This window comes from Amphiprion ocellaris, chromosome 14 (assembly GCF_022539595.1).
Source record: "Amphiprion ocellaris isolate individual 3 ecotype Okinawa chromosome 14, ASM2253959v1, whole genome shotgun sequence".
Lineage (NCBI taxonomy): Eukaryota > Metazoa > Chordata > Actinopteri > Pomacentridae > Amphiprion > Amphiprion ocellaris.
This window is the reverse complement of record NC_072779.1, coordinates 2,524,545-2,549,995: the sequence shown is the minus strand read 5'-3', so window position 1 is coordinate 2,549,995 and position 25,451 is coordinate 2,524,545. Positions and strand designations below refer to the sequence as shown.

Here is a 25,451-nt window from a genome sequence, read left to right as displayed (position 1 = left end):
CAGCTGTTCATAATAACCCTGCAGATTGGGATTTTACACACAGAACATATCAGATTAAACATTAAACATTTATTTAGTAAAATATCTGCAATGGTAAAACATTTCCAGAGACATTCAGCCCTATGATGAGTACTTCAAAGTGTTATACCACTTATTTGATCACCTGATGAGACTTTTTTCCCACATTACTTCTTGCTCTCACTGCCAAGATATGACCAGAGAAAACTCGGTTTAGCAGGATGTTAATTTTTTTGTAATACGATACAAACATAACATAAATATTTCTTGATGTAACAGGTTGTGTCCTATTCTGAAGCTACTGGAGAAATATGGCTGAAGATAACGACCGAATCATCAGTTCAACAGACAGAATCAAGGTTCATTAAACCAGATTTAAATCACACATTATGGTGGAAACATACTGGAAATATTAAAACATGAAAAACAAACAACTGAAATTACCCTGAGATGAATGTTCATGAAGATGACTGTCAATAATTCAGTCATTTATGTGAAGTTATTGTTCAGAAGAAGGTACAGAAGTTACGACTGGTCCTGAGTTACTGATGTCGATGTGCACAAAGTAATTTTCTTGTGAAATAGAAAAAGGTTCACCTGTTGGTCTCTCTGCTAACAACATATTTAACTAGTCATCTTGAGATAATGGATAAAAGCAGCATTCATTCTCAGCTTCTTTAAACCGGACATGTTTTCATTTTCTAAAACACAGATTCTCTGTCCTTTTCTGTGCTTCTGTCTTTAGCGCTGAGCAGAGACATCTGGACTTCAAAGGTTTTGTCGAATGCAGCGTAATCCACCCGAAACGCCTCTTTCTCCAAGGAAATGCACGACTCAAACCGGTGGCCCCACAAGATCTCGTTTTCCGTGTAGGAAGTCCTCGCCTGGCATGTCATCCCTGAAACACAAAACATCCAATCCAAAAAGACCTGACGTATTCAGAACAGCATTAAGTCACCATATACGGACTGTAAAGCTGCATTTTCAAGTATTTTCCTTCCATTTCTGACCTTCTATCCACACTTGACGACATCAAATCACTCCTATCCTTCCCTCCACTGGCTCTCTGTTGGTTTTAGAATTGATTTTAAGATTTTACTGATCACTTTTAAAGCTCGCCAGGGTCTCACCCCGAGCTACATTTATAATCTGTTGACCCTGTATGATCCTCAGGTGGATCCTTTTGGTCGTTTGGTTTAAATCTAAAGGTGACCAAACGTTCTCCATCAGGACCTTGACTTTGGAACGACCTGCCTGAGGAGATCAGACCTGCAGTCACTAACTTCTAAGCAATCGGAGCAGGTTGAACTAGACAGAACATCATCTTCCCAGCAAACCTCGCCTGTAACTTGAAGACACTTTTGAAATGCACCTGTGTTAAAAATACAGACCTGACGCCTCCACGATGCCCTCCAGGATGACGATGATCTCGATCGTCTCCCTCCTCAGACGCTCAGCCCCCACCTCCCAGAAGGGGCTGCTCTGGTTGATGACGTGGGTGATGGTCTGAGGCTCCACCAGCAGCAGCCGGTCTCCTCCGGTGTCATAACCTAGGTTGATCTCCGACTGCTCCAGCGGGATGAACTCGCCCTCCTTGGTCTGCCTGGACTTGATGAGCTTGGCCCGGATCTTAGCGTCCACCATGTGACTCTCTCTGAGGTCGCCGATGCGGAACAGCATACACAGCTTCTCGTCGCGCTCGCAGATGACGCAGTGTTTGCTGAAAATCAGCGTCTGGGCTCTCTGCTGCGGGCGGGAGATTTTAACGAACATGCAGCCCACCATGAGAGCGTCGATGATGGAGCCAACGATGGACTGGATCATCAGGAACACGGCGCCCTCGGGGCAGTTGGCAGTCACCATCCTGGAGCCGTAGCCAATAGTCCTCTGGCTCTCTAGAGACAGCAGCAGTGCTGACAGGAAGCTGTCGACGTTTTCATAACACGCCTTCCACTCAGGGTCGTGAACGTGGGCGATGTCGTCACGCAACCAGGCACCGAAGAAGTAGATCCCACCAAAGGTCACCCAAGTGAGAATGTAGCAAGTAGTGAAGACGAGAAGGAACCAGCGATACTTGAGGTCCACTAATGTGGTGAAAATATCTGAGATGAAGCGATACTTGTCAACGATAGGCCCCAGATTGACCCTGCACTTGCCGTCCTTGGTGACGTAACGCTGCCGCTGGTTGCTGGCGGAGACGTGTAACGTGTGCTCGTCGCCCAGCAGCTTACAGCGCTTCTTGTGGCTCTTTGCACCACGTAGCTTCTCAGAGCTGTGAAAGCTGCTGGTGGAGCCCCTGGACTGCCATCTGACGGTGAAACGTTTGAACTGTCTGCTGCGATGCGGGCCCTGAGGTTTAAAGCTGTCTTCTACTGGTTCCAGAGGAGCCACCTGGACGACGTGCTGCTGAGGAAGCTCCTGTTTAGCTGGAGGGAACGTCTGGGAGGTCTGGCTGCAGGGACTCTGAGTCTGACAGGGAGACGAGTCCTGGGATGGCGGGAGTGACGATCCATTAACGTAGCTCCAGTTGTGGATCAGAGAACCTCTTTTACTGAGCATCATGGCAGCGACGGTGGATTTAGCAGCCACCTGTAATAACAAACAACAATAGAAAATAGTCACAAAATGCAAATAAACGACCAGTAGCTTCACAGGCCTCTTTCTGTAGCTTCTTTCAAAATGTGGTATATAAATGTGGCTGTGGATACTTGTTTGCGATACACTGATCAGACACAACACTATGACCTCCTGCCTTGGATCACATGGGCCAGCCTTCGCTCCCCAGGTGCATTACTGAGCCTTGGCTGCCCACGACCCTGTCACCGGTTCGCCACATCTCGAGAACTGAGCTGCAGGTCTGGAGATGCTCTGACCCAGTCGTCTTGTCAAACTCATTCCTTACGCTGACATCTTTGTGGTCTGGACCGACCCCAACAACCTGTTCTACTTGCATTCAGCTCGCAGGTTGAACTCTCACCAAGCTCGATGGACTTTGTTTCTGGGAGGTTAAACTTTGGACGGATAGACAGTCGGATGGATGGTTGGATACTTTATTAATCCAGAGGGAAATTCAAGTACCTTTAACTGTAGCTCCAGTTCATGGAACATTCCGCCAGATGACCTCTCGCTCAAGTATGCATGTCCTGAAGAGGAAGAATCTTTGAGGTGAAAGTGACTAGGTGGGAGATTAACCACCCTCGTCCTGCGAACAAGACCATCTGTTTGTCCCTGAACCAGTCAGATCCTCTGTGTTCCAATGGGGCATTCATTTAAGACGCCACCCTGAGTTCCGTAGAACCCCTAGTTCACCAGTGCTCCACCATTCCATGTGCTCCACCTTCAGCTCAGCCATAGTCTCTCAGGGCTGTACTCCAACCATCTACCACCAAGCCTGCCAGCCATCAACCTCCACCTCACCTTCTGAGACTTCTTGTTAAAAGAATTCACACTTTTTATCATACTCATCTTCATGTTCTGCATCCGGGACCAAACCAAAAGCTCACACTAACCATCTAGCCATGATGTTCTAACACGTCTACTTTGAGGATAAAATGCTCACTTGCTGCCTAATATATCCAACTAACTAACTAACAGGAGTCATGATGAAGAGACAATCAGTGTTATCACTTCACCTGTCAGTGGTCAGAATGCTATGCCTGATCGGTGTATTCAGGAGAAGTTTTACAGTCCATGAAGCTAGCCTTAAAAAGTAAGTATGTTTTTCTTCTCTGGCATGTAATTAAGCATGACTCAGTGCCAGAGCAGCATCTTAAATGGGATTCAAATGTTATTACACCACATCTGTATAGAACTAGAGGTAACTCTCAGAGATAATAGAAGTCTCTACCTTGCAGGTGTAGGGCGAGTAGCGGAGGGATCCTGACTGAGGTCTGGGCAGATACGCCAGCAAATGTTTGGCAGTGAGCGTCTGTGTTGGAGGGATGGAGTTCCTGCGAGGTTCGATCCTGAGGGCGTTCCTGATATGATTGTTGCTCTGAACGTTTTGAAGCGTCTCTCTGCTGAGCATCACAGTGGAGATCATTGCTGGGAGTCTTCAGGATCACTGCTCAGCCTTCTGTTCAGGCAAAGAAACAGCATCAATCACAATACAAGGACAAATGAATGAGTCTTGGTGGTCAGTTTGTGTTGATTTAGCATCTGTTTGTGTTTGTTTTGCATCTCTTTTAGTCAGTTTTAATGTATTTCTGCTCGGTGTGTTTTTGTAGTCATTTTGCATTACTTTTTAGTAGTATATGTATCTTTTTAGCCCATTCCAAATCTCTTTGTGGTTGTTTTGCATCTCTTTGCAGTCATTTTATATCTGGTAGTGGTCTTTAAAGGTGGTTTAATCTCTGTTAACTGTGAATTAGCTTCCATTTCTTTTCATTTTGTATCCCTTCCTGGTAATTTTCCCTTCTTTGCTGATGTTGTGCATCTATTTGGGTTCATTTTCTGCCTTTTTCCCATCATCTTGTATCTCTTGGCGGTTGGTCTGAGTCTCTGGGCTGGTTTTCCGTCTCTTTGCAACCATTTTGCATCTAGCAGTGTGTCTCCTTGCTGTCCTTTTGTGTGTCTTAGCAGTTGTTTTAACTCTGTTTGCATTTATTTGTCTTCATTTTGCATCTTTTTTGTCACTTCAGTCTCTCTCTGGTCACTTTGCATCACTTTCTGGTCATTTTGTGTGTCTTTACAGCCATTTTGCATTTATTTGTCACCATTTTGTGGCTCCTTATTGTTGTTTTGAGTAATTTTGCACATCTTTAGCATTGTTTTGTGTGTCTTTGTGGACATTTTCCGTCTTTTTGTGGTCCTTTAATGTCTCTTTGCTGTAGTTGTGCATCTGTTGGTGTTAATTTTACATTTCTTTTTAGGCTGGTTGAGTCTCTGTGGTCGTTTTACTGTGATATGCAGTCATTTGTCATGTAGTAATGTGTGTCTTTGCAATTCATTTGCATGTTTATTATGTTTATTTTACATCATTTTTATGTAAGTTTCATCCCTCTCTGGTCTGTCTGAATCTGTTTGTAGTAATTTTGAGTCTCTTTGTAGTTGTTTTGCATCATTTCTCTCTTTCTCATTTTGAGCATCTTTGTGGTCATTTGCGTTTATTTTGGGGTTTTTTGGCATCTCTTTTTTATCACCTCCATCCCTCTGGTTAGCTTGCGTCTCTTTTCAGTGAATCCCTTTCTGGTCTTTTTTGCATCTTTGCAGTCATTTTACATTTATTTGTGTTTAAATTTCATTTCTTTATTATTAGTTTGCATCTACTGTTGTAGTTGTTTGAATCTTTGTTGCCGTTTTGTGTGTATTTGTAGTTGTTTAGAGGAATTTTGCACATCTTTGTGGTTGTTTAAATGACTTTCCACCAAGAAACGGTGATCCTCACTCCAGACAGAGTCTCTGGACCAGGACCTTCTGACTCCTCAGGCCCTGATCCTGATCCAGGTCCATCCGGTTATCCATTCATGGCTGATAGATCACCCAGAGCTGTGATGATATTATAATGATGTGCTAAAAGCAAATGTCGCTTTACTCTGTTGTCGGCGTAACACAAGGTTTCATCAATCTGAAGTGGGCTGATCAGTGTCTCAGTCACTGCTGCACTTTATTGCACATTAGGGATTATCGCTAATCCTCCACATTAATCTGAGAAACACCAAGGAACACGATGGATTTGGAAAGATTAGCGACTGTATTTGCCTGAAGGCTTAGAGAAAGCATTGTCCAGATGTGACCAAATGGACTGTGTGAAATTCACTCGTCTCTTAAGAAAATCTTCAAACTGTGCCATGATCACTGTGTCGCCACACTCACACATGCAACATGTGAACATGTTTCTGAATCCAGAACACACGTGTCACACGCCTGTGTGGTACAAATACAACCATGGAGCAGAGCCAATCCGACGGATGGGAAACCGACACACAAACAAATGAAGAACTGTTCTTTTAGCTCAAGTTACTCAATCATGACCTGAATATGTTTTTGAGTATTGCTGGATTTTTTGAGTTACCAGTAAATTAATAAATGGATTTATGTGTGAGTCTAATGATCAGCTTTAATTTTATATCTTGTGATATATGGAGAAGGAAATATGTTGTAATCATTTGAGCAACAAGGAAAAAAGTCACAAAAAATGTCAGATATCCTTTATAATTATTTAAAACAATTTTGTAGAGTCAGAAATTTCTTTTAAATCACTTCTGAAAACCCACTTTTACAGACTCGCTTTTATTTGAGGTTTACTTTTAGTCTTTACTTAGTTTTAGTGTTTTATTCTGTATTGTGTTCTGTTTATTTTAGACGTTCTCTCATTTTACTTTTAGCTGTCTGGTTCTTTGGTGTGATGTCATCTCTCTAATTCTTTAATTCTCTGACTTTTTTGATTTCTAATTTCTTTAACCCTCAATCTTATTCTTTAATTTTTAAAACTGCCTAGTTCCTTTCTTTGTAGTGATTGCTAATTTAGCTAAATATTCATTTATTATCATTTTTAATAGTTACTGCTCTGCCTTGTCTCCTTATGTCTTGCTTGATTGTCTGTGTTGCTTGTTTTTAACTGTCAAAGCTCTTTGTGAATGCTGTTCTTAAAGGTGCTATAGTTATTTTTATTATTATAAACTTCACTTATAAATGATGATGTGCAAATACATAGGAACTAAAGCTACCATGAAGCAAAGAGCGGCTTGAATGTCCAACGTCGACATCTACAAGTTTTAATACTACTATATAAGACGAATATTAATAACATTATAAAAATAAGAACTACTGGTGTGGTAATGATCAAACCTAAATGTGCAACAATTTAAAATAACATGGAGGAAATAATGAGAGTAAAAATAGATTAACATTGAATTCATGACTATTTTATAACTACAGAAGTTCCCTGGAAATGAATAATAGTTAAAAATAGTGGATAATATTTGTTTTAACATGGGGAAAATTTTAATTTCCTTCAAAGAAAAGCTAAATTTAAACCAAAATAAATTTTAAGTTCCACATTTTTACATATTGTCAGCTCAAACATTCTCAAGCTTTTGATAGCGTTTTTTATAATTAGTTATTTCCAGGAAACATGTAAGAGAGCAATTATTTCTTTGAATCCAGAATTCCACACTTTCTGTGGTTCCTGCTTTTCCTCGTTTACAACAGACTGAATGTTGTTAATATTGCTGTTGTTTAGAAAGAAAACATTTAATGTCACATGAAGTCTGGGCAACTTTTTAGCTATTTATAAAACAACCATCAATTGATGAATTAAAAAATTCATGAAGAAAAAAATCAACAAAAATGTTAATAAAAAAGATAGTTGCCACCCTAAAAATTTTAAACATTCATGTCTAAGATCACACACTATAAGAGACATTGATCACGTACCTCTGCAGAGCATCCTGAAGATGAAACAGCAGCTGGCAGAGTGAAACTTCTCTGCAGTCATCAGGTTCATCTTATGAAGGCGGAGACAGTTTGAAGCTAAAAGCTGCTGCTGTTTGTCTCCTCTCTCTGAAGCTTTAACAGAACAAACACCGACAACACTCAGCCCAAAGCTCTACATGACGCTCTGACCGAATACCTTCACTTTTACCGTTTAATATAATTAATATTCATTCAGCCTCATAAACATCAACAGAAAATTTGTGTGGGTTCAGCTGAAGTTCTTTTATGTGTTCATTAATCATCTTAAATGGAAATGGTTCATCCTCTGGGCAGCATGAAAGTGCTTTCTCTGCTTCCTCCTTTGTTTAAGATGCAATTTTGGCCGGATAGTGGTGTAGAAGGCAAATCAATGTTGTCTTACACAAAACTATTTATTTGGAAACCATGATTGTTCACAGAATATGAAATAGAAGTAGTACTTTAGGTTTTACCCTCAGTAAGACAGAACAAGCTAAAAATGTGAGCAAGCCCTTATTGATAAATGCAATTAACCTGTAAAACTCACTATAGAAAAAATGTTTTATTTTTTAATATTTTCTGACATAATTTTTTCTATATTTGGGTTTATATACACACACATATATGTGTGTGTATATATATATATATATATATATATATATATATATATATATATATATACACATGTGTGTCTATAAACATACATATATACACACATACATATATATGTGTATATATATGTGTATATTTTATATGTGTATAATTTAAATATAAAATTTTATATATTTTATATACATGTTTTCTATATTTGGGTTTATATGTTTTTTTTTGTTTATTTATTGTTTTGTTCATGTTTTCCTCTATATTTGGGTGCTAAATGTCTGTTCACAATTCCACAAACATCCATGTGTTCACTTTTATTTTAATGACATTTCAGAACTCACACTGTTCCTTGACTAAAATTCTATCATCCAACAGACTACTAAGCTCCTCTCTTTACAGAATACAGTTTGTTTTAATTCAGGACAACTGTTGTCCAACTGCAGGCTGATTTCTACATCCTGATCAGACCTACTGAGGAAACTGTCAGCACCAACCTGATCTGAATCAGTGTGAACACAAAACCCACAACTCTGTGGGATGTTCAGGTGGTTTCAGCCTCGCCCTGCCAAGCTAACTCCATCTGCTCCCTGAACATCATTTCAGCCGTCAGCTGCTGTAGGGAGCTGACTGTCTGCAAAAGGAAAAGATGAGAAAGTCAAAACTATTTTCAAGGACTGATGACTGCTCTTAAAGGTTTCCAGTTATCTTAGAGTGAATGTTTTGGTAAATCAAGGCTCAAACTAACTTCGTATTTAATTAAATTCCTCATTGATGGAGAGAAAAGGTCTAAATACATTAGGAGTTATAGGAGAGTAAATGGGAAAGAAATGAACATAGCTATTATGCAGCTGCTGATCAAAGTATGAGAAGTTGCATTTTCATTTCAGCGTCACACTCAGCATCATCTCTGTATTCATTAAGACCAAACATTTAGAAAAGGTTCTGAGTCTTTGGGTTTATTTGGACAAGTAATAAATACATTATGGGGAGGTGAGGTTAATGGCTCATACATGAGAACAATTAATAACAAATGAAAGGTCCAGAGTGCGTTTGTCAGAACTTCGTGGTCATTTTCAGGATCAAACAGAACAATCAGTACAGAGAAGCTGGGAGCTCTGGAACAAGCGAGGGTGAGAAGTTTGATTAACAACGAGCATCAAAGTTAACCCTGAATCCTGCATCACATCAACAGATGGTCAGTCACTGGTTACACAACCCCAGTGGGTTTGGTGGTGGTAAAGAAGCCTCCCTGTAATCTCTGCAGGACTAATTGCAGTCTGACAAGGAGCACAGACTGATTACAACCGGCTGATATCTTCACATGATGCTTCCAATTCAAACCGTTCAGCCGATACACATGGAAATGTTTACTTTGCTGGACACAACAGAAAATGGAAATGAATAAAGGTGTATTTTCCACAGAGGAAAAGGTGCTATAGTATCTTTCTGGTGTTTGTGTGCTCCAACAATCTACTTGATCTTAGTCAGAGCCACAGCTCTCCTCTCTGTGTTCTGAAACAAGGCTCGGATCAGACTCTTCACCTCCGAACTGGAGAACTCCACGGCCAGCGGACCTTTACTGTCGGCCCACCTGTGGAGGAGAATCACAGGAATGAGACGATCAGAAACACACATGGGAGAAAATATGATGGTCCTTTCATTATCGTTGTTCATGTTTCCAAGTACAGTGGTCCCTCGTCTATCGTGGGGGTTACGTTCCAGACCCCAACACGATAGACGAAAATCCGCGAAGTAGTGATCATATTTATTTTATTATTTATATAGATTTTAAGGCTTTATAAACCCTCCCCAAACACCGCAGAGCAACACTATGATGATCAGACGTCTGTGTGAAACAGACAGTAGATGCTGAATGCTGCTATATAAGGGAGACAGAGGAGACTGATGCTACGATCTCTGAGCCAATCAGAGCCCTGCGCTGTACACTACATATTTTATTTAGATTAAATATTCTTTTAATATTTTTAATGATTATTTTTTTATATTGTTTTCAATTTTTTAGGCTAGAAAATGCTTATTTTACCACAAAAATAATTAAAATAATGTAGCGATCGCAGAGCTGGTCGCTATGACTGAACTGTTGTGCTGCAATGCACCATGGGAGTTCAGGGTGTTGGGGGTTTAAATGTCTTTATTGTGGTTTATGTTAGTGTTCCATTGTTAGTAGTGTTTGTGTTTTATTGTGTTTTTGTGGTTTAGTCAGCCTAGTTAGTTGGTTAAGTGCTATGTTGTCAGGACCTTGAGTGTGAAGTGTGTTTGATGACTTCCTGCCACTTTGAGTGGTGCTGCTCTCTGTTTGTGTCAAAATAAAAGCATCTGCCAGTTGCAGAGTGCATAAAAAGCAGATATCCATTCTCCAGCGTCGTTCTCCAACGCAGCTCAAAACAATAATATATAGAAACACTTATATACCACAAAATCCTACAATACATCGAAAAATCCACGATACAGTGACACTGTGAAAAGTGAACTGAGATATGGCAAGGGACCACTGTAATTGCAAACTTCTGAAATGTTTAAAAAAAAAAAAAAAAAATGTTAGGAACTATGTAAATCACACTCGTTTCCATTCACAACTGTGGGGTAAATAGGCTGTGTAGCATCAGACAAAGGCCATAATATATAAAAGGTGGTAACAAACGGAGAAAAAAACCAAACCAGACTGCAGACAAAGAGCAAAAAATAAACTAACAAACAAAAAACCCTCAAGCAAGTATAACAACCTTTTTAGAATTTTCATGAATGCAATTTGTCAAAATGTAGTACGGAAAAGTAGCTATTCAAGTGAGTAGTAATAATCTTAAGCATGTAAAAACAGTAGTATGAGGCTTTCCTGGACATGTTTTTATAGTTTGACTTTAGCTCGGCTTCAGCTCCTCTTTCTCACTACAATCTTTAAAGTAGCACATTACAACTCTACTGCTAATTAGAGAAAACTTAAATACAAATCTAGCTATTAACAGCAGAAAACCCATGGCAATAGTCTGAAAATAGTGACAACAATTTGTTAAATTTCCTTAATGACTATCTGAACATACAGGTTTCATACAGGTAGAATAAAATTAAGAAAAAATATATTAACTCTTAGATGCTCCAGTGAGTGGGTCAAAAAAGATCCGTACTAGAATCAGTTTTGTTATTTTGGTAAAAATAAGAATTTTTATTATTGTTTTCATTATACTTTTGTCCACACAAGAATGATTTCATGTTTGAAATATATTCATTTTTCACTTGATAACAGATATTAATAGCTTTGATAATTGAAAAAGAAGAATATTTCACAGAACAGCAACAGAAGAATGTCTACATCCATTATAAGTATAAAAGCGAACTTAAAAATTTAAATGGAATGATATCCAAAACATGTTTTTTGAGGAATAGCTGAATATGAAATGATAAAAAAAAAACTTTTCATTACAAAGATATTGCAAGAAAATGACCCACTGATGCATCTAAGGCTTAAAATAAACCACATTAACCAGAAAAATCTGCAAAAAAAGCCAAATCAATGCAGTGACATGAGAAACAGAAATATTATGTATCTCAACAGCCATCCATCCTCACTATTAATTCTTTTTTATATTATTGAGAATAAATTGCATATTAAGCAAAATTTGACAATAATGGGACATGGCAAAAAAATATAAAAACACCTTTAATATTATCTGTTTAATAATCTGCTGTAGGTATATTTTGGGAAATCATCAGGAGGGACAACAAATAAAATCAAATCAAAGTACAGTCACTTTACATAAAAATATACTGAAGAAATTTAGAACCTTAATGCCTGTATGTAGAAACAGATTTGTTAAATGTCTAACATCTGTTTAATTCTTTTTTTTCAGCCCATCTACTACCTCAGATGGGTTTATTTATTCACATTTTGCTGTGAAGTTTCCTTCCTACCTGTCGACGATCTCCTGCAGATTCGCCCGCAGCACGATGACGAGCTCCTTGAACGTACTCCACTTCTTCACGTAGAGCGGCACCTCCTCCTGGTACTTCCTGTTCTTGTGCTCCTCGGCCAGAGGGATGAAGACCAGCGGGCCTTCCTCAATGATGGTCTGACACAGTGTGTGAAGGTGCTCACCGTCCTCAGACGAAATATCCTGCAGACGGAGACAAACATCATCTTTAATACACATTAGTTAGCATTTAAGCATTAACCTCTCAGGGATCAATAAAGTATTTATGACTCTAAATTATTATTTGAATAAGCAGCAGAGCATCTTCATATCTTACCCAATAACCTTTTGTGTAAGAGACTTGTTGCTTTTTGAATTTAATGAATGTTATCAACCCTAGACTGCGTCCAAAGTTAAACCGGCGATCAGAATCTTTATCCATTAGTTCAGCAGCAGGAATGAAAAATTTATCATTTGACCCATGGCAGTGCACCGTCTTCAATGTTTCCTCACTAGGACGTCATTATTAACCAGTATTTACTCATTTTCTAAAGCTCATCCTCATTGTTCTGGTCTTAGATCTGTATTCATGCAGACTTAGAAGATATTTTACGATTAAAAACCTGAGATTACTACACATTCAAACCCGTAAAACTAATTAGATTCAGTAAAATTTCTATAATTAATGTTAATGGTACCTCTGTTATTTATTTTCATGTGCCTTTTACTGATGCAAAACCTCACATGCCCAGGGCCTAAATATATATAAAAGCATTGCAATGGGAAAAAGACAAACCTCGAGCATCATGATCTTGGCGATGACTTCAGTGATGGCCGTGTTAAGGAGGTTTCCCATGGCTTTACAATAGATGCCGACAGGAAGGACGTCCTGCCACACTGTGCCAAGCTGTTTCAACTGATGAATGACCTGAAATCAAATAAGCAGAAGAGCATGAGGCGGAATAAAAGACTTTACAACATTAAAAGCTTATAGCTGAGTTTTTTAGTTGTCTATTTCAGCGGTCCCCAAACACTGGGCTGCACAGAAAGAATAGAAATGTTTTATTCAGTTTCTGCGGCATCTACACTGTTTTATTTTGAAAAATGGCTAGATTGTCTTCTGTCTGTGCTCGTTTTCCGTACTTGACTCTGTCAGTTCATGCCAGGCTGTAAAATCCAACCCCTGCCAAAATGAATTAACAAACAAACATCTCTGGAGAGCTTCTTTGATAAATGGAAGAGGCTGAGGCAGAGATAAGCAAGAATTAAATACATATTTAGCAATAAAAAGTAATTTTATAAGTGTAGGACACTTTTTAAATACTAAAAAGTCTGTGGTGTGAAAAAGGTTAGAGTGGTTGTGTATTGGGTTTTGAGTGTTTCCAAAAAAAGGGTGACTTTTAGCTCAGTACTGTCACTGGAGGTGCTGGTGTTCACGCTAGGCCTTCTATCCAGACACAGGTTGTTTTCAAAGTGTCTTCTCTCAAGCCACTTTATATTTCTGTGTTTTACAATGTAGTTTCTTCTTCTTCAAATTCTTCTTCTTCAAATTTCCCCTGGCCTGGGGAGCAATAAAGGATTATCTCCTCTCACCTGTCTTACTGCTTTGCTGGCTGCAATGTAGTTGTCTTCATCGTCCAGGTTGCAGAAGTTGTGAGCAGTGGAAAGTCTCTCCAGCAGTTCAGCTCTCTGAACGTTGAGCTGCGTTAGGAAGCACTGGGCACCTACAAGGAAAACAACAGAAAGCGTTAAGGCTGGTGGAGTCGTGCATCTGCTCATAATCCAAGGAAATGTGAGGATCAAGTATTGAGAATTGAAATGAGGTAACTGTAATGACATCAGAGCAGTACGTCTGCAGATACCGTGTCATAGATGAAAGATTTTAAACAAAAGATCACTAAAATCATGAGCAGTTTGTTTCTGGTAACTATAGAGGAACGTTTCCAGAGCTGCTTGCTTACCCAGCTTCCTGAATCCGGGCACCATGTCAACAAAAGTTGCAACACCGTCACTGAGGGGATTTGGCAGGTGGCTTCTGAAGTGGTGGCCCAGAGTGAGCAGGTGATGGGCCAGGTACATGCAGTTGTTGTGCTGGATGGCAGCTAGATGAGGAAACTTAAGCAGGTTCTCCCTGATGGAGGAGCAGAAATAAGACAAACTGTTTAAACTTCCTGTGGGAATGTGTTGGTTTGGTCTGATACGTGCTCTGTGATGAAAACACTCTTACTTGTGGTACGTTGGTACGACGTCATAGAACAGCTGGAAAATGTTTCTCACAGTGAAGAAGAGTTGTAGAGCGCTAAAAAGACCAGAAAGATTCATTAGATGATGGTCAGATAAGAATCAACCCAGACTGTAAAGGACTGACATGCATTACAGGAATCCTTTTTAGTCCATGCTGCCACATTTAGACTCATATTCACGTCTCTGAGGACTGAAACCTACCACTGAGTGGAGCTTCCCACAGCTTCACACAGGGTGTTGAGAGCCAGCTCCATCAGCTGCTGCACAGATTCACTGATTCGACAGGCAGGCAGACGCAGACTCCAAGCAGAAAGCTGCTTCGAGTTCTCCATCATCGCCTCCTCCTTCACGATGTCTTGTTTCACCTTCACCTCCGAACTCGGAGCAGGAAGTTTGGGGAGACGCAGCTTCGACTCTGGTGTGATCTAATGGAGGATGTTTGACAAATAATGGAAGAAATTAAATAAGATGACCAACAAAAAGGATACTGAGATTTTAAGATATCAGACCTGTACCAAGAGTTCAATTATTACCATAAACAATTACATAATTATTTTTTATACATATCTTTCTCATACTTAAGACTTGTGTACATTCACTTTTCAAGGTATTTAGCACAACAGCAGCAGTATAAAGATTATAATTGGATCACTGACTGATACCTTCTCAGGTTTTGTTCATTAGCTACTACTCAAGTTGACCTGTGGATTGCACTACAGCAAAAAAGGATGGCTTCCAATCAAAGCATTTAATAAATGTCTGTATCATGCAAAAATGTGGACGCACGCCAAAGCCACGGACTAAACACCGTATTGTCCAAATTATACAACATTTCTAGATGTTTACATATCCACAACAGCACTTTTGTTCTTAAACAAAGAGAATACAGGTTCCTACAACTAGTCCTTACAATAAAACAGTGTTACATTTTGTAATATCTGAAGCTGCCATGTTTACAAGCTTCTTTAAGTCTGTCATAGTTTGTATTTTAACTCCATTAGTGTTTAGGAAGTTTAACTTTAAGCTTAGCTAAAACGTTTTGTTGCTACAGTGATAACAAGAAAAGCTCTCAGAGTGCAGCACTCCTCCAAGGCTACTCAGTCGTATCATTTCTGATGGCTAAAGTCGTGAAAAAATTCATGGCAGAAATCACGGCTACATAGAATGTGTCCATTTAATGTAGATGTACCCACAAACACAATGACCTTGCGCTGAGCACAGGCGTGTGTTCTGCATGTGTATGTTATGTACGGATACTGAATCACGTGACCTAAATATGTAGCAGGTGGCGGGAATTGATGGGACTCAGAAACACCCCCACAATTTAACCAGTTGTTCCTTGGATCATTTCTGATGGATAAGTCCTGATAAGTCCTCAGTGGTGGATTTGTAGTAGGATCACAATCAGCTGATGTAGTGTTCACTTGTTGTCATGGTTACAGTGACGCCGTGCCTCTATCTGGCAATGATACAGAAATCTTTAACAAATCTGTGGATCCAGACTATAAGCTGCATCACTGCCAAAATCTAATCACTTGGTCCTTGTGTCATTTCTGACCTTCCCTGGAAATTTCATCCAAATCCATTTGTCTGTTTTTGAGTAATGTTGCCAACAGACAGACAGATAAACCAACGCCGATCGTCACATAACTAAATAACAAAGCACTGATGACTAAAACAGTATCTCCTGATGTCTTAACTACAGAAATAAGACGGTTTCTTGCAGCCAAAAATGATCAGTGATAGAGAACGACATGACTGGGAGATCAAAGAGTCCAACGATCATAGAAGACAAGAAAGAATGTGATCAGGTGACTTCACAAATATGATAAGTGCTCAATATTTCTTAACTTCCATTTTCCTTTAAGGCTATTGGATCAATCCCCAGCATCCATTTTATCCGTCCAGACATTCAGCTTCAGCTCACTTACTTTGACGGTGTTGTGCATCTTGGAGGTCATGAGTTTCCGTGCCGCCACGATGACGTCTTTGCACTTCTTGCTCGCAAAGTGACAGTTGACATCTCTGGCATATTTGAGCAGGTCTGTGGAATCGCCATGCAGATACTCCATCTCCTTCAGAGACTTCTCAAAGTCTTCTGTTTCCTTGATCACCTTGAACATGAACAAAAAAATATATATTCAGTAAAAACGTATCTCTCATCAGTAGTCACCGATATGAAAATAATCTCTTAGATCAGCAGGATAAAGACAAAGTTCTTCTCTGTAGGTGATTCCTGTACATCATTACGCTACACAAACATCTGTTGGGTCCATACAGTGTTGTATTTCTCCAGCTGGCTGCTGTTGGTAGGGATGGAGTGGACCAGACACTCATGGATGATGCACCGAGACAGTTCCTCCCAGATCAGCTCGCCCAAGATAGCCGAGAGCTTTTTATCACCAATGGAAACGTCTGAAAAACAGCACAAAAGCAGCCTGCTCACTGAGGAATCTGTAAACCAAGCCTGACGTAAACAAGGGGAATCTGTTCTCATGTTCAGCCTCTCTGTCACTACTTCGTAAATCAAAGTAAACGGACATAATCATTTGTCCAGCTGCTGTCTACATGGTGATCTGACTGGTTTGGGAATGAAAAATGACATAAAACTCTTCAGGGTTTTTCCAGGCTCAGAACGGGCCTTTGTGATTCTTAATAACAGTAAACATGATCGGACAATGAAGACAATGAGTCTGAGTTACTTTATTTGACATAAATTTGTATATATTTCTGTCATTTCTGACAATTTGATAATCAAAAATATCGATCAGATCATTTTGGCTCTGGAGATTTCACCTTAGTCACCAAAAGTTGCAGGAAAAACCCTGCAGACGGCCATGAAGTGTTGATGTAAACAGAAAAAACTAACCCAAATACAGCACGATACACTGATCAGACATAACATTATGACCACCTGCGTAATATTGTGTTGGTCCCCTTGTGTGGTCTATAGAGGCTAAGCCAATGCTTGAAGCCCCTGAGGTGCTTCACTAGGACTTAAAAAGTTGACATGTCGACAAGCTTTACCGCATCTGATGAAGAGAGTCAAGACAAATGTTTGCGTTCCAATAATCTGTGCATTTATTGCTCCAAACAACTGTAGTCCCACATTCTTCATCTAAAACAAACAATTCATCATTACTTTCTTCTTCAGCGTTCAAACCTGTTTTACCTTCCTGGTGTAACACCTCCCGAACAAAGATTAGTTCCTATTTATAACGTAGTGCGCTCATTGGCTCCTACATGGTCAAAAATGCTCTGGACCTGGACCAGAGGACCTCTCAGGGTCTCCTATGGGGTCTGGACCAGGATGCTGTTAGTGGATCCTTTGGGTGCTCTGTGTTATGGAGTGGAGTCTCTGTGAACCAAATTTGTCCCTCTGCATCCTGTTGATGTTTGATTAGAATGGGGTCTAGAAAGTTTGCAGGTCAAATCAACGTCTCAAGATGTTTCTAGGTCAGTGATATCTGGGATTTCCATTTGCATGAGGGAGTGTGTTTGTTCTGGGACAATGTTTACTTGAGTGTCTAAAAGTCTCTACACAGTGTGATTTGCAGCCATCCCAGACCAAAGATAACAATGATGATGATGTTTTATTCTTGCGCATTCACTCACGTTCATCATAGGCTGAGATTCAGCTGCATTTTCATCGTTCAGTCTGCACAGAGCAAACTTCACGTCGTGCCCAAAGATTATAAGGTTCATGTCGTACAGTGGAGCAAGCTGGGAACTTATAAGATTGTTAAAATCACACAGCGTGTAGAGGCCTTAATTCTCATCAACACAGATGCCAAACTCCAAGGTTTTCCAGCAGAACACCACATAGAACCAACATGATCGATTTTATTCACTTCACCTGTCAGTGGTCATACTGTTGGGGATGATCGGGTGTATATCATAATACACAACCTCTAAGTACCGTACTTTACCTAGCAGGTGTGAGTGCAGCGTCTTGAGCACCAGCAGCAGTTTGCTGTAGACCTGAGAAGGTGCTGATCGCTCCTCATGGCTCTCCTCCAAACACTGTAAGGCCAGAATGGTTCCCTCGTCCTGCTGCTCTGTCACCCTCACCGACAGCGACGCGTACATCACCAACGGCTTCAACATGTTCTTCAGAAGCACCTGACCTGGACAACAACAGAAACCAAGGCTGAGCAGGTTCCTACCTTTGATAAATTGTGCTTTAGCGTTAGATCAATATAGTAACTGGGCAAAAAAAAAAAAAAACTGATTGTGTTAGCTTACTGCAAAATCCATCAGTATCGGTGCATATATCAGTCACTAAGTTATTGAATAATCAAGTGTTTCCATTGCACAGTTCACTTAGTGGTTTATTTTCAGTCAATAAAAATATGCTAACGATATTTAATCAAAGACAGATAAGAGTCTGGAAGCTACATTTGAACAGGTCATTAGAGTTCTGTATAATTAACACTGAGCAGAGCTGCTAGTTCTTACTGAAGAGTTTGATCTTGTGCTGGAGCTCTCCCTGGATGGCCAGAGCTTGGAGGATGCAGCACAGCAGAGCGGATGGTTTCAGTTCACCGTCTCCATTGCAAGCATTGCTCAGGTTCAGCTCCACCTTCAGGAAGGACTTCTGACCCGCAGGTTCTGGAGGAACACATACAAATACCTGGGTGTTCACCTCAACAATAAACTGGACTGGACACACAATACAGAGGTTCTGTACAAGAAGGACCAAAGTCGTCTCCACCTGCTGAGGAGACTGAGGTCCTTTGGAGTGTGCAGGACTCTGCTCAGGACATTTTATGACTCTGTGGTAGCGTCTGCTATCTTCTATGCAGTGGTCTGCTGGGGAGCAGGGAGCACTGAAAGGGACAGAAAGAGACTAAACAGACTGGTCAGGAGGGCTGGTTCTGTCCTGGACTGTTCCCTGGACTCCATAGAGGAGGTGGGTGAGAGGAGGATGTTGGCAAAGCTCACATCCATCATGGACAATCCCTCTCACCCACTGCATGACACTGTGGGGTCTTTAAGCAGCTCCTTCAGCAGCAGACTGAGACATCCACCCTGCAAGAAAGAGCGCTATCGCAGGTCCTTCATCCCATCTGCTGTAAGACTGAACAACATCAGCATCACTGGCTGATGTTAACATAAACTGGACTATATCATTACCACCCCAAACCATAAAATTTGCACAGACATTCTTGCACTGCTACATCTTTGCACTTTTTAAACTTATTTTTATTTTTATTTCTTCTGTTAAGCCACTTTATCCTCATCTCTCACCCTTGTATATATTGTAAATATTACTACTATTGTTCTATTATTATTTTATTCTTATCACTACGTCTACTGTTACATAAGCTGCTGTAACAATGTAAATTTCCCCTGGCGTGGGGAGAAATAAAGAACTTTATCTCTTAAGACATCCCGCAGTTACTGATAAAGTTATACCTTCAGTCTTTCTGTTAAGTTTTGACACATAGAATAAGAGGAATACAGGAGGTCCTCGGTTTAATGCAGGCTGTTTCGTCGGAAATGGTTCAGTTGAACTAGTTGATGAGTGGAGCGGATGAATACGTCATCACGGTGCTATCAGACGGCTTTGTTTCCATTCTCTGGTTGTACACCACCTTGGATTGTGCTACATTCACTAACTTTTTGTCCTTCATTATGGCTCCCAGCGTAAGTCAGACTCTTCTGATGCTTGGAAGAAAAGGAAAGCTGTCTCCATGGAAATACTGGGAACAGGAAGAAACACCAACTAACATGGGTCAAGTTGTAAAAACAGGTCAACATATTGTAGTGACCCTCTGTGATGAATGAGTGAGACTTTATCTGCTTCTCTGCTGGTTTACTGAATCCAGAATAACTAGAAAAACCCCATAACTTAGCTCCAGAATTAGCCACCGTTCCCAGCTCTCTCTACTGCTGACTCTCAGCCAATCAGAGGTGAGCTAACTAAACATGGCACGTTCACTGACATCAGGTAAATCTGGAACTGAACAATGAACACTGAAACATCAACATCAACAACAATATCAGTCCATTACAATATTCTGTTATCTTCTAGTAAAATGATTCATACATGCATGAAAGTCGTTGGTATTCATGACTTTATGAAGAACTGATCGATATCGTGATGCACGGAACGGCTTTGTTTACATTTTCACCAGAGTTCTGACTTACAGCGAAAATCAACTTATGTCACACCGTAGGAATGGAACTCTGATGTAAGTCGAGGACCTCCTGTACCAGTAAAATACTATATTATAAAATATATCTGTGTAAGTGGGATTGATTTCTGAAAACGTCAGTCATATTTTGAGATTAGAACTAGAATTCAAGCAGCTGAAAGGTGAGAACCATGAAGCACATAAACATGTAGATTCTGTACAGAAAAAAGCAGATCCACGTGCTTTTAAGACAACACTTAACGCTGCATTAAATGAGCTTATTCTGTTAGATGAAATGTAAATAAAAGACTATAATTAGTAAAGTACTGGATCAACATCTGACACATTTTTAGCAGGTTTTCTGAGGATGTTTTACCCTTTGAGGACGGTAATGTCCAGATGACGAGGCGCTTCCATTCGTCTCCCAGGTGGTAAATTAAGTTTTCTCTCTGCACCGTCAGCTCAGAGTTGATGGCGCTGAGGAGCGGCAGCTGAGAAATTTTCCAGCTCTTCAGTGAATCCACGTTATCCCTCGCCTGGAAAAAACATACGACCCATCAATCAGTACGATTTTTAAAAAAAAATTTAAAGAGAAATCAGGTTAGGCAGGTAATCAGAAAATGCACTGCTTGATAGGAACTGTAAATCGGACAGGCAGCATATTTGTGATCAGATTTCTCCCATCTTTCACCTCCGTTAGAGGTGTGGTTTGTTTATTTTAATAAAAAATAATAATAATAGTAATACAGACAAGTCATAAAATCAGAAGACATAGGAGAAAAACTATTTATCTATCATGCCATATCTGCACTTTTGTCTTGTCTTGTTTTTTTTACTCTGTTTTATTATTATCTAGCTGCTGCAATGTGTGATTTCAGAAAAGTTTCATCTTAAACACCAATTCAATGTAGGAAAAGCTTAAAAGATATTGAAGGAAATTAAAGACAAAGTACGAGGTCAGATATACAGCCGGGATAGATGGCCTTTAAAAGTAAGAAAGTAATACTTAAAATTTCTCCTAAAACATGCTGGGAGTCGGTGGAAAGACGCTACAACAGGAGTGATGTGATCGTTGGTAGCTGAGTTCTCTACAGTCTTCAGTTAATCAATAGATCTTTAGTTCATAAACACTGCAGGCCAAAAGTCTGGAAGCAACTTCAAGTTCTGCTAACAAAGCCTTTCTTAAAACCTAGCATGAATTCTATGGATTTGGGATGTATTTACTGCATGATCAGACTTTTCTTTCATTGATGTGCACCATTTTCCTCAGTTTACCTTTAGATATACATTGAAGTTACCAGATAATTCCTGAATAAATGTTAAGAAAAGAAAAGAAGGGCTGAGTTTCATGGCTGAGAAGATTTACAAGACTTCAGTACAAAAGTAAAAAAAACAAATCACAGGTTGAATTATTCACTTTAGCTCTTTGGCTTTTGGGAGTTTTCAAACAAAAATCCTAATAAATCTCAACTGTGTCCATATCTCTATAACTACCACAGAAAGAAACAGCTGAGTAAAGAAACAACAATGTATTCTGATCATGTTTATTTTGCTGAAAAGTAGACCAATGAAACCATGAGTTTTTTTTTTTTGTAGAAATTTGATCTTGCTTCCAAACTTCTGGCTGGCTGCGCAGCTATAAGGAGATAAAAGCGTTTACAACAGACACACAGGAGGCATTTGAGCCATGTGATTTGACATTTGACTGATACAGCCGCCTATGAATCTGATCCAGACTGTCTTTTCACAGGATTTGATGAAATGACATTACCAGTGTCACTGCAAGGGACAAATAAACACACAGTGATCCCAAAGGAGCAGCGCTAATCTCCTAACAATGCTCTATTATCCAACAGTAAGTACAAGAGGCTCGTTTTGTTCTTCCCTCTGCAGAGTACAATACTGACTGGCAGTGGTTTGTTGTTTTTACGAGGAGATGGCTTTGATTTTCGTACTTTCAGGTTCATTCATTCTGCAGGATCAAAATATCTGTTTTAGGTTCCTTGTCCAGTTTTGGTTCGGAGTAGAAATAAGTCTATTTGGCCTCGATGCAAGCAGCTCTTACCCTTTCCAGTTGGTTGGCTGCATCGACATACTTCTTCTCCTGTAAAGCTTTGTTGAACTCCTCCATTGCACTGTGAAACTGAATCATGCAGAAGATGTATCAGCCTCATGCATATTCAGACATATAAGGGATAGATGCATAAAACGTCACTGTTCTCTGCTGAACACAAGATTTTTGGTAATATGAAGTGGTGGAAAAAGTTTTAGGACACCCTTAAAATTATACACAATCTCAAACATTATCATGAAATCCAAAGTTGTTTAAATCAATCCAACTGGACTTTAAGAAGGTTCTTTGAAGACATCAATAACACTGACCACACCTCACAGAGGTTATAAGCTGAGACATCAACCACCACCAGAACTGAAGAAGCCTCTTGGATGAGAGGTGAAACATCTTCAAGGAACCTTCTTAAAGTCCAGTTGGATTGATTTAAACAACTTTGGATAACCATGACCTGGATGAATGAGAAACTACACAGACATTATCATGAAATATTTGTGGAAAAATCTTTTTTGTGTTTGAAAAGGTGTGGCTGCATTAGACAGACACAAACAAATACAAATGATATATTTTTTGTTTATTCTTTACAAGAAAAACTACTCAAAATTTCTTATTTTTGTGGAACCAATCAATTTTAAGGTTTTAATGGCTTTTTTAGGATTAGTTTAGTATTATGGCTGTGACTGTACTAAAAGAAATTACACTTGAACACCAAAGAGTGAGTCTTAATGCAACATTTCACAAATGTATGAGTTGTCCAAAAACGTTTTTGCACTGCTCTAAAGCTGAGACAAAACCCGACGCATTCACCTTATTTTTCTTCAATTGCAGATCATTTACAATACGATCTGCACTTATCATTTACAGATGTAGAACCACATTAACATGAAAGCTGACTTGATAAACTGCCCTGGGTGTTTTACCTCTTTTAGATGTCCAAGCATTGTTATGATGACAGTATTTTTCTCCAGCTGCTGCTTCAGCTTCGTGTATTCCGCCACAGCCATGTGGATATTTGGCCGCACCTGGATCCACAAATAGTTAAAAATCACATCGTTGCTATGAACCCACCCATTATAATTTATAAAAATGCTTCACACGTACCTCAGTCTCGATACAAGTTTTAAGGGCGTCCATTTCTTTGGAGACTGTCTCAACCTGCACCATGAGATCCTCAGAGCCCTGAAGGGTTGGCAGGAAGTCGCTGTACCTCTTGTTTATCATCTCACATACTTCTTCCTGGGAGATATACATGAAGAAAACTGAGCTATTTGAGACAAATTTTATTACTGAAGCAGACATTTGCGTACGACTAAAGTTGTGACACAGACCCTGTATGTATATTATATCTCCCACCTGTCAAACTTGGTATAAATTTACTGTTAATTTCTTTTGCTTGTACACATACATAACTGTACAAATGATTCATGATTAATTTACAATAAATCTCAGTGAGTGTTATAGATATGGCAGATATAACTTCAAGCTTTTTACCAAATTCTTTTCAAGTATCATCAATTGAAGCATTGAAGCTCGTGGCTACTTCAGTTTCTTAAACAAAATACTTTATGTCGAGATACACAAAGCTATCAATAAAAGAATGTAGAAGCAATAATCACAGCAAAAATAAGGATGAAAACATTCAGTCAGTCAAAGGTGTCCATTCACAACAAATCACCACATTTAAGAGAAAGGAACAAATCAGGGATTGCTTTATAACAACTGATGGATCTTACAATTTGTTCAGCTGATCAATAGTCACTGTGGCACTACTACTCCTGTCCTTTTATACTTACAATTAATGCATTAAGGCAAAAAAAAACCCCCAAAACTAAGATTAAAGGCGTTAACTGTAATTTTAACAACGGTCATACATTCCTGCTAAAGTTGCAGTGATTAGTAATTTGATATACTAGTTATCAACTATTAAAATAATTGTCAAATAGCTGAAATAAATAATTTTTTAAAAAGAAATCTAAACCGCTTCATATATTTAAATATTTGTTGGTTTCTTTGTTCTTCGTTTACAGTAAACAGAATATTTTTGGACGTCATTTTGTTATTTAAGATTCATTATTCACTAGTTTCTAACATTTTATAGATGAAGTAACTAATCGATTAATTCAGAAAGTGAACAAATACAACGACATTGAAATAGTTGTCAGTTGCAGCTCTAATTGCTGCACAAAAGTCAAAACAGCAGAACTATTTTAGCAGCTGGTCCTCTAGCTAGTTTACAGTTTACATTTTTTTGACTGTTGGATGTTTGTTTACCTCATTCAGCTACACTAAAATAGTTTATTTATGAGTATAATGAGGAGTCTCTGCATCAACCCCGTGTCTTCTATAGCTTAAATTTAGTGCCAACGTTGTTTTTAGGGTGAAAGTAAAGCTAGAGAGTTTCAAATATGCCCTGATGTTGAACCCAGCAGGAGCCACGTAGTCCAGATGTCAGTACTGAGCCTTTACAGCTAACGGTCCTGCTAATGACAATGCCGTAAACTGGCTTTGAACTTATTAGCTCTGCTCTGTTAGCTAACGGTGCAGTGAACGTTTATTTACAGTCGAGTGTTATTCCAGGAATCACCGTTAAACCAGCCAAAGTCAGCTAACAGTCAGAGCTAACAGCTAGTTCAAACTTTACTCGGCTAATGCTAAGCTAGCCACTGGATTACCTTCGTATCTTCCACTTTGCGCGACATTTTACTGACTTTCCCCGACAGGTCCTCTTTCTCCAGTTTGCCGGAGCTGGCGAGAACTTCAGCCACAAACGACGCCATGCCGTTTAAAGAAATAGTGTTAAAATGTTTACAGAAAACTGGAACAGATCGGAGCAGCAACAGCTCAGGACCCGCCAGGAACGCTGATTGGCTCCTCTTCTTCTTCGTTGGTAATATGATGACACAATGCGGCTACGTCATACCACTACCGCCACCACATGTTAGGAACATGTATTACAACTCTGCCTGGTGACTTCAGCTGGAGGAGGAAACTTTAGCATTATAAATGCTGAAAATATGACACAATAAGCATGTTTTTATGTTATTAAAAATAAAA

General features: G+C 39.5%; 2 protein-coding genes and 1 long non-coding RNA gene across 3 annotated transcripts; 1 reads left to right on the top strand and 2 right to left on the bottom strand.

Annotated features, from left to right (window-relative positions):
• Positions 1-49: 49 nt before the first annotated feature.
• LOC111583677 (G protein-activated inward rectifier potassium channel 3-like) lies at positions 50-4,060 on the bottom strand. Its single transcript, XM_023292872.3, has 3 exons — positions 3,866-4,060; positions 1,410-2,607; positions 50-916 (listed from the first exon to the last, which is right to left on the bottom strand). Exons 1-3 carry the CDS (start codon positions 4,058-4,060, stop codon positions 720-722), a joined length of 1,590 nt encoding a protein of 529 aa, XP_023148640.2. The 3' UTR covers positions 50-719.
• On the top strand, positions 2,408-6,067 carry LOC118471819 (uncharacterized). Its single transcript, XR_004849156.2, has 2 exons — positions 2,408-3,727; positions 3,873-6,067. It is a non-coding gene; the product is annotated as an uncharacterized LOC118471819 (long non-coding RNA).
• A 2,884-nt stretch (positions 6,068-8,951) lies between these two features.
• Positions 8,952-25,274, bottom strand: zw10 (zw10 kinetochore protein). Its single transcript, XM_023292869.3, has 16 exons — positions 25,070-25,274; positions 23,499-23,633; positions 23,318-23,419; positions 22,392-22,469; positions 20,703-20,862; positions 18,645-18,797; positions 18,116-18,313; positions 16,465-16,601; positions 16,118-16,300; positions 14,388-14,611; positions 14,170-14,241; positions 13,904-14,073; positions 13,536-13,666; positions 12,739-12,870; positions 11,944-12,146; positions 8,952-9,607 (listed from the first exon to the last, which is right to left on the bottom strand). The coding sequence occupies exons 1-16, from the start codon at positions 25,172-25,174 to the stop codon at positions 9,487-9,489; spliced, it is 2,304 nt and encodes a 767-aa protein (XP_023148637.1). The 5' UTR covers positions 25,175-25,274; the 3' UTR covers positions 8,952-9,486.
• Between the last annotated feature and the right edge of the window lie 177 nt (positions 25,275-25,451).